Below are 11,015 nucleotides of genomic sequence, written 5' to 3'. Positions count from 1 at the left end.
AATTATCAAACTATAAAACTTAGGGAAAGATACCTTGATTCAATGAATTTTTTGCCTCATCGTGGCCCCTAAATGGAATTCCTTGACGTGAGAGGTATAAAATAATATCAATTATATGTTTTGCATACATTCGATTTTTTATAATTTCTTCTCTACATTGGGCTGATATTTGAGCAATCACACTTCCAGTAGATTTACTCTTAGTGTAACCTAACCAACTCTCCATGCACTTCAAATGCATTTGAGATTGTGCGTGGTAAGTTAATCTAGAATCTTTGCCACCAAGCTGCAAACGAATATTAAGTTGAAAATACTATTTGAATTGTTTATTTTAAAATTACTTTTTTCCAGTTTCGAAATCCCGTTTCAACAAAAGTCGCGTCGCTATTAAAATTAGTATTGCCAGTAGGTACTGGTACTAAACATTCGACAACAAAAGCACAATACCGCATCTAGTTTAACACTATACTCTAGCCATGGATATGTATTATAGTAATTTGAAGAAAATGAACGGTTTTGCTTTCCATTTAATGTTTTGGGGTAACTCAGTAAATTTAATTTGAAATAGGTACACGCGAATTATTTTATTTCACCAAGTATTTTATTAAATATTTTAGTATTTACATTTAGTATACGTTGAGTCGGTCCTGATTCCAAGTCCCCTAAATCTAACTGAAACGAATCACTTAATGTAGTAATTCCAGAATGCTCAGGTTGAACATTGTTAGGAGCATCCGGTTCCGGTATTGACGAATTATTAATATTTATTGGACTTGGATCATCCACTGCACAGTCTTCGTTATCCCTAGTTGGTGTACTCTTGTCAGTTTTTTTCTTAATATTAAATATAATAAACATTTTGTTTAAAAAAACACAAGAGAAACGAAAAAAATGAAATAAAGAAAGTAAAATTAATTAAAAATGTTTGAAATATGCTTTAAGAAAAATAAAAGAGACGTATGTGATTGCAGTACATGAGCAAACAACAAACCACGGTTTTCAGAAAAATACTGAAATAAATAAATATTATGTGTGTGTGTATGTTCTAAACAATTATAATACAATAATTATGTTATCGGGTTATCGTCATCGGACGACGCGACAATATGCACGACACGACGTATAACTAATACGGCGTTTCCGCGTTGGTCTATAAATAAATGTGTTTATGATAAAAATAAATAGGTATATGTATGTAAGTACAATAGTATTGTCAATGAACATTACACTGCTAATATTATACTATGAAGCCTTGACGAATTTTAGGGAAAATTATAACATTTAAAATTATAATTTCGCCTTACGGATAAAATGTAAAAAATGAGGACCATGGGGATTGAGGGGGCCACATAAATTTGCCCCCATGCATACTAAGCCCATGGTCATTGTATAATAAATAATTATTTATCACCCAACATGTTATATCATTATATTATATGCTACTAAAGTAACACACGGAAACATAAGATAACCACCAATGAATCAGTTTGATTTATCTGATATAATATAAAAAACAAAATAAAATAAAAAAGGAAAAACGGAAAAATGGAAAAATGTATAATGTATTTACACAAAACCAGTGTCTAACTTAATATAGTTTTTAGATTTCTAAAAATAAGTTTAAAATACCTTATACCCCCATATATTATCTCCGTCCTTCCGTCGTGCTTTAAAATATTTTGAAAATTATACCCATGAGCATATTATAATATAAACACTTGGTCAAAATTGCAATCTACAGTTATTTGTTTTAATTAAACAATGAAAAATAATGATAAAAACAGACTATTTTATATTAATTTGATGAGAAATCGTTATTTTACGCTTGAATATCAATTTAGACACAAGACACCTATAAAATAATATTGGATTTATTACACGCAACTTTTTTTATAATTCCAAGAAGACAATTTTACGAAGAATCTTGTATTCAATTTTAAATAAAATTATTTTAGAAATAAATATTAAAAATTATATGAATATTTGTATTTTAAAATAATTTATACATTTTAGCAATTTTCACAACATTTGTCAACATTTTAAATTCAAAATAGTTCGTAAAAAATAAATGTAGATTAACGTTAAACTTTTTTTTTTTATTTCCAATAATAACAACTTATGAGGTACCAACCTTGTACCTTGAACTTACATCAATGTGTGTAGATACTTGTTTACTTTATTTTTAATTATCAGTTGATGTAGAACATTTTATTATTTATTTTTTAATTGTACGTTATCATACATTTATAAGTGACATAGGTATTATTTCATTATATTTTTATTTTCGGTCTTATAAAATACAAATATTGATTGATAATAAATAAGAATGAGAACAACACGAAATATCTATATATTTTTATATGTTCTATTAGGTACCTAGTAAATAGTATACAACAGGAAGTACAAAGTTTTACTTAGGTATTTAATCAATTTTTAAGGAATCGCATTTGAGTAAATAGAACCATAATTAGTGATATTACAAGACTAACAATAAATCATAGTAAATGACGACGATGTGCATTATAAATATTATAATGAACTATTCAACCTACCTTTTGCGAGGCCCTGGGCAAAACTTATTTAACCAATAACCATAGTGCATAGAACAGAGGTGTAATTAAAGGCAAAAAATCATAAAAAATGTGGGTCCCAAATAAAACAATTTTAAATCATTAAAGACTTAAGCCCTCCCAAAATGTTGACCCTAGTTACACCTATGATGTTTATTGAAATGAAAATACATTAGTAATAGTAAATATTAATTTTCAACTTTTTAATGATTACTTTTAAACGTATTACACTTGTCAACCTACAAACATATGAATAACTTACAAATATACTAAGCCACTAAGGTATACAAATGTACAAAGGTTCTGTAATTTTATGTACTAAATTTAATATAAAATAATACATTTAAACATTAGAAATTTAAGCAATAAAAAACAAAATTAATAGGTATAGAATATTTAAAATTTTTTTCTTGATTTTTTGGACGCAAACAACTCTATGACGTCCTTAAAATTCAATGTATTTGCTGTTTCATTTTCAATTGCAATAGTAGCCAATTCAGTCAAACGTTTTTGAGACATTGTGTTTCTTAGGTAATTTTTGATTATTTTGAGCTTTGAGAAACTCCTTTCTGCTGACGCTGAGGTGATTGGTATGGTTAACAAAATTCGGAGTGAAATTACTATGTTAGGAAAAGCTATAAAAGCACCAGGCATTGTTTTTAAAAAACTGAGTGCTTCTATAGGTGTAGAATATTCTTTCAGTGTATGACGAAAAACTAGTAACTCTTCATACAATTCAGAAGCGACTATATAATATCATATAATTCTCTGTCACTTAGATAATTTTGTAAATCTAAGCAATTCTTCATAAGGTCGTCATTAGTTATTTTTTGGAGCTCACCAATATTGTATAGAAAACTGAAATTGTTGCTATACATTTTAAATTGATTAAATCGTTCACTAAATGATAATAATATAGCTATGAATATTAGATTTTTCCGTTTTCTAATATACTAATATATATACAAATTAAAAATTATTTTATATAATTATATTGATCAATTCCGATGTTATTACACAAAACACCGATCAAGGTATTTTGTGTGTACACGCTCAGAAGGTATTTTAAATTATTAAACTAGTATTTTACTATAACATTTATTCATTATTCGACAATTATTACCTGGAGAGTGGAGAAATAAATTGAAATTTACAAACTCTTCTTGTGAAACAGCTTAGACGAGGACGACAGTCGAAAAACAATTGAGAATATTTAACTTCAATTAATGTTGTCGTTACTCGTCAGCACACAAATCCTCAAAATAGGTACATTAAATAATTTTATCTTATGTAGTTATCGTAGTTCGTAGTATAGCCAGTATAATAAATAATGTTATCGGACGTGGTGACAACAGTTACTGATGATTTGACTGCCGCTCGTGATATCGGGTAATGACTGATTAAATTTAATAATGCGATTAACTGTTTAGGAATCCGGGGTTTCCATACCGTTATATTTAATATAATATTATATTGTTGTTTTGTTTTAGTACAAGATTTTCATATAAAATATTTTCCTATGTAAATTTTGAGCGCGAGGCCCTTGAATGCGCGAGGCCCCGGATAAATGTCCCGCTTTCCCCCCCCCCCCCTAACGCCGGCCCTGGAACTATTGGACTGTGAATAATATTATGATCAACGGATTACAATATATATTATATAGATCAAAGAATATCTAAATTAAAAATAATTGTAGGTACATAATTGAAACCTTTATTTGTTTTTATTTTAAAGAAAGAAAATATGAAAAACGTGATTTAACTAAGCATATTTACGATTTTCACGCTTTACAGTTTATACAACAATATTCTATCATCAAAGGGTTAAGATTAACATATTATACGCGTAGCATGTTGTAAGAATATTGGCACGAAGCAGTACCTATATTAATTAATAACTGACTAAATATTATGACAAGTTACTGAAAGATATTTAATTTACTATATAATTTCTACTCGAAAAAAAAGTGACTCAGGTGATTTTTTGGTACCTATATATTGTATGCGCAGAATTTTTGAATTGATAAAATTAATTTTTTTATCAAATCTGCAAAATGCTAAAAATCAATTATTTTATAATAATTTATAGTACTTATAGATAGTATAAACTATAGAAGCATAATATATACACATTTCTAATTTATGTTATAGGTAATAGGTATACCTCACGTGCTTAATACAGGTTTTTAACGCAAAATATTGCTCTCATATTAATATAATATAATAGATTTTATTTTATAAATACTTAATTTCATTGTTCATTATTACCTATTGGTAATATTTTGCGGTTTCTGGGTCGTTTGTTTGACCAAAACGACCATGAAAATATGAACATGACATTTTTATTTTAAACATCTATGGTACTATAACGGTCAGCATTGTATTCGGCACGAATTTATTGGAATACGTTTTTATAAATGGATTTGTACATCAAACGAAATGGTGTAAATATCACCATATTGCATGTTATAGTCTCATTGACACTATTAATTAATTTATGAGAAATCTTGATTATATTTCGGTTTTTAGTGTAAATTTGAATTTAATGTAGCATACGAAATAATATATTACAATAGCTCTTTATTTTGAGAGAAAGAATTCCCATTGTACCAAGTAAATATTGTATATTTTAATTCTTAGGGTTAATTTAGAAAAGAATGTATGTGTACTGATAGACTTATAAATAAATTACATTGTTATACATTTTTAAAACTGCAGATATCAGGAAATGCTATTCTGACGCATACCAACTCACCGAATATTCGTAAATTGTTATATTTATTGATTATTTTCACTCACCAAGTCACTTCGTACTGGTTTACCATTGGATATTAATAAAATTCAAACAAAAGAAAAATAATATTAAAATTAAAATACATACTTGGTGAGCATCACGATTACGATGCTTGCCAAGTACATGAGTCGTGTGAAACTGTCTTAATATACATAGTTAAATCTCTGATACACACGTATCATTATAAATAAAGAAAAATCACAACACTCTAGTTAACATTTCGTCGTCTCAGAATGAAAAGGTTCTAACGTAGTTTTTGTAATTGTTCAGGAGAACGTTTTTTAAGTTAGCCCGTACCTATCATTCACGTATGAATTAGAACATTTTCATTCTCTGTATCTCATTGAATAATCAACGGATCGATACGATTTAAGGATTGAATTATACAACAAAAAATATTAAATAATAATATGCAAAAAAGAAACATTTTTCAAAAAAATTGATTTGGAACCTTTTCATTCTGAGACGACGATTTGCAGATTTAAAATTAATTTAAAAAAATGATTTACACGATGATACTATTATAGCATACCTATGTTATTTATTTATTGATATTACATACTACAGTTATTACCTATTTACGAATTATTTTATTTGTATTCAATTTATTGTTTATACTATGTTGCCGTAAAAGTTCGATCACTAGCTAGTAGCTGGTAAAGCTAAATTTTACTAGTTAATGCTAGCTGTATTTACTGTTTGTCTTAGTAAAAGCTGAAAATCGTTATTTTTATTCGGGGTTTTGCTAAACACGTTGTGTACGATGTCCCTACATGGATACATCCTAGAATATACAGATAGAGTTAGTAAAAGCTGTTAGTACAACTAGTACAAAACCAGTAAAAATTAAGCAATGTGTTATCGCTCATGTATGATTTTATTAGGTGCCAGCTCTGTCTGTTTGGATTTTATGTGTCCAATTGTGCTGTTAACGTAACGATTGTATTAAACTGTGTATATTTGAATTTATTTTTAAAATGTTTTATGTTTTGAATCTTTCTGAACCATATATATGGTATATACATACACATTTTAAACTGAACATTTTTTTAGTTTATATTCTAGAAATGTATGTCAATAAAAATGTTTTTTCTTTGACAAAAAGTTTGAAAGTTTAATTAAATGTTCCTCATAAGTTGTTATATTTTGTAATAGCAGTTCAAAATATTTTAAAAATGATTTTTAGTATAAGAATTTAAAGTTAAAATTTGGATAAAATTAGATACTTACTAAACAAAGAATATCAATATCAGTTGTTTCGTTGCAATTTAAAAATATTATTCATAAATACCTACTTGAAAGTTTTGAATTAATATATTATTATAATAATTTATACACACCATGACATTAACAAATGCAATGTTAAAAAATTGGAAAAAAATGAATTCAACTTACTGTTTCTATATTACTTAAAGTAAAATAATTACTTTAGTAATAATAATATCATAAAATATACCTCAGTAATATAGGCAGCTGGACCTTCTATGCTTAGAATCGTTTTTCGTAAAGATTTTATATCATTGGATTCAAATTTAACAAGTCTATTTCAGTGACCCACACAAAACTTAATTTATAGCGTAATGGTAGGTAGGTACCCACTTACCCAATTTTTTTTTAATTTAATATAAACTTGGTAATATTGAATGGTTTTATGAGGCTCATTTAAGTCCAATAATTGAAAAAAAACTTGTATACTTATGATGTATACCAACAGAAAACGATTATGTAATACGCAAATCGCGGCCAATGATCAAATGCAGGCCTTGTGTATATTGTAATAAAAAAATAAAATGGGTATTCTAGTAATACTTTTAATTTAACACGACGTACAATCCGTGTAATCATAATTCTTATTGTGATTTATAATATATCATATTATTATTGTAATATTGAGCATACTGTAATATTACCATAAAAAGAAGTAAGTACCGTACAGATCGTTCTTTATAATTTCTAATATTTTTGGAAATGTAATTTGGGTAATAATGCATTAATACCTAGTGTCCTAGTCATGTTTTTTTTTCATTTTTTTTTATCTTCAGGTATAATATGGCCGAACACGGCATTAAATAATACCTGTATACGATGGGTTATGTTTTTAAATACGAACCGACTACGACCTGAAGCACCTGGACGTTTCGCAGCCTATAGTAACATAATATACTATATAATAATATTATAAATTATAATACATATATACTATAATACACACTACAGACACACATACATACATATACATAAACATAAACATATATTATCATATATATAGGGACTGGGTCTCTGCTGTCAAATGTTTGCCGGCAACCATAACTACAGACGTGTGGCACCAACATTTATCATCGAATTGACATTTGCCACCATTCGTAAAACTTCGTTTAAAAAGGAACAAAAAAAAAACCTCCATGACCGCCCGCTGGCTCGTACACATCTGCTTTTACCCACTTTGAAAGCAGCTGGACATCGGCGTCGAGCCGGCTCGTGTCCAAACAACTGAACGGAACGGTGTGTATAACATTTTACATGAATAATGAATATTCCAATAATACAACCCTATTTCGTCTCAGTATTATTATTATCGTCGGTTAACAACTCTAGACGATCGTATAGAGAATATTACTATATTATATTTCCAATTTAGTATTTACCGTAGGCCCTTCAATAATATTTTCGGAGACCATTATACAGGTGCTAGCCAAATGAGAACGTAGTAAAAAATGACAAACGTCAAAATATGAATAAAAATTATATTGAATACCCGTTAATATCAAAATAATGATATTATGAAAAAAACTTAGGATCGTAAGTCTTGATCACGAGTGTATATTACTATGAGTACACGTTAGATACCTACACACTATTGTTATTGTAATGTATACGGCGGATTATGGCCCTATAGTAACGCGACGATGTTACTGAAAGGATTAGAAATGACAATGATTTCAATGACAATCGCTCGTCGAGTGTTCGCGGGAACGCGTATGTATCGATAAAAATCAGTATACACCTTTAGGCGCATAAAGCAACGTTTGTCTCATTCCCGCGTCCCTTTGTACCAACTGTATTGTACTCTTTATTTTCCCGCGACTCGAGCGACGGGAACGTATTCAATATTATAACATTGTGCCTATAATAATGTGCGTTGTGTTGTTGTTGTTGTATACACAATCGTCGTAGCGGCGGCGGCCGAAAAATCTGGTTTCCAAAAATACGTAAACCACGCCCCGTTGACCATCAACTCCCCTTAACCCCACCCCAAAACTGCTACGTACACATGCACTCGCACACACCCGCCGACGATTCCCCCCCGCTCGAAGCGTCGGCTCGAGTCGCGGGCGCCCGTTTGTCTGCCGATTTCCGGCGTCGCGGTCGGCCGGTGTCGGTCGGTGTCGGTCACACGTGTGCTTAGCTTGGGAATATATTATAATATAATATACACTTTATTATGTTTATATACGTACACAATGGATCGGCAGAACCCTCCGAAGCTTTGCGGTCATAATTTCACTGTAATCTCTTTTTCGGTTCGGTCGTGTGCAGTGGCAACAGCGCGTGCGTCTTGTGTATGTATTACTAGTTCGTGTTGTGACTCTTTGGCATAATACAATAATATTATATTATAATTAAATAAGCGCCTAACCATTATTTTAACCGTCCGAATCTCTTCATAATAATAATAATAATAATATTATACAGCTATAGCTAGCTGGTGCGCCGAACGGCAAACGTCGCGTAGTACAACGTCCGTTCATAATATCATAATACTTATATATTATAATATCGTCGTCGATTCAACGTATATGGTTTTTTTTCTCAAATGGCGTCATCGGGGTTAGCCATATCAGGTAAGCCGTGATTATTATATTTTATTCATCATAATATTATAATAGCATAATGTTATTAATTATAGTTAGTATGATACAATGGTAATATTTTGTACTATTTGTAGTGTTTGTAATTAAACTGTAAATATTACATAGTGTGCGTGAAACATGTACATAAATCATTTAAAAAATGTATTATATTGATACGAATGTGGTATAATAAAAAAATAACACAATTTTATGGTCACATGCAACGTAATGACGACCTGTTGATAATTATAAAAATAAATATCGGGCTAGGTAAATATCACGAAGTTAAAATTGTTAAATTGTTATACTTTGGGACCTACCTATTAGTTCCCAGATTATCTTAAATAGAATAGTAAAGATTCAGTATTATTACAATATTTGAATATTGATTTTCATATTTTTATATTTAATTTAATGTTTTTAATTTCTTAGTGGCTTGTAATTTTATTGAAATGTGTTCAATTGAATTAATTTTAGTAAGAGTTTCTGTTTTTGTTTTGAGCAATACTCCAATGACAGCACAGACAAATAGCCAGTGAGTGATCGAATAAAACTATACAATTTTAAAATCTTTAAACACCTTACACAAAATATGTCTTTTATTATACATTTATACCTGTGCTTCTCTACAATGATCTGTCTCATACAGATTCCATTAATCTTCCTGGCATAAGCCAACAAATTCAATAATAAATTACAAAATGTTGGTTTGAATTTAGCAACGCCGCAATGCCGCAAAAAATATAGTATGCTCTATCGTGTTTTAAAAATATGTAAATAGGTATTATGTTAGTATTTATATGATTATTACCATATTTTATGGTAGTTCAAAAACAAATTGTTTTGTCTTTTTTAGAGCTGTTTATGATCATTTTGAATTTTTGAATTTTTTTGTGTGTTGATAAAAATGTTTCGACTACATCGAAAAGCTTGAACATTTTATTTAAATATCCCACATAAGCTGTCATTCAAAAATATTAAAACTGCGTCTTTGTTACAAGCGTTTTAAGCTCAATTTTGTACAAACTTCTTGAAAATCACGTAAATTATTTTTTATTTAAAAATGTTAAAAAAGTTCAACGAGGTTCTTCATAAGGTGATTATATTGAAACCAAAATATCTAAAAAAATATACAAGCATATTTTTTTTCATAGACAGTTAAAATGTAGATAAAATAATTAGACATTTTTAAACAATGAAACAATTTTAGTTATTTTTTTGTAACTCAAACATATTTTTTGTGGGAATTTGAAACTTTTACGTATTTACCTATAATTATATAATTATATTTGATATACACTATGTCCACAATGACATTGACTACTTATTGCGTGAACCACTGAACCTATAATCACACCAGTGGCGTATTTAGGAATTTTGATAGGGGGTGGATGAAATATATAATAATAGGTACACTCAATAAATACGAATATAATATACATTTTTAAAATCCTCTTGTTGAGTTTAGTGTGGATCAAGGTGAAATAAGAATTAACACAAATTGTATAGTACCTAATAGCATTTATTATAAATTCATACTAACGACAATCCCGTGTTTAATACGATAAACAAAAAAATAGTTATAATACAAAATCCTGTTTTCTATTTTTTTGGATGCTCAGTTCATCGATAAGCTTATCTGGCATGATTATTGTATTGACCGGTGACATGCAAATAAAGCCAATAGGTACATTAAGAGGACGCTACACCCGTATGTATTGTCTCCGTCTTACACAAGCACGACATAGCAAATTGTCGTTCACTATTCTCAATAGTGTGCTGTTGGTTTTGATGGCGATAG

At 29.1% G+C, this 11,015-nt stretch overlaps 1 protein-coding gene across 1 annotated transcript in view; it reads left to right on the top strand.

Moving 5' to 3' along the window:
- Positions 1–8,754: 8,754 nt before the first annotated feature.
- Positions 8,755–11,015, top strand: part of LOC100168426 (protein decapentaplegic-like) — an 11,858-nt gene continuing 9,597 nt past the window's right edge. Inside the window, exon 1 of the mRNA XM_008189124.3 lies at positions 8,755–9,205. Coding sequence (XP_008187346.1) covers positions 9,178–9,205 — 28 coding nt within the window. The 5' untranslated portion in view covers positions 8,755–9,177. The remainder of the gene's footprint in view (positions 9,206–11,015) is intronic.

The sequence above is a fragment of the Acyrthosiphon pisum genome, chromosome X, assembly GCF_005508785.2.
Source record: "Acyrthosiphon pisum isolate AL4f chromosome X, pea_aphid_22Mar2018_4r6ur, whole genome shotgun sequence".
Lineage (NCBI taxonomy): Eukaryota > Metazoa > Arthropoda > Insecta > Hemiptera > Aphididae > Acyrthosiphon > Acyrthosiphon pisum.
Note: the sequence above shows the minus strand (reverse complement) of the source record. Positions and strands in the feature narration are given on the sequence as shown.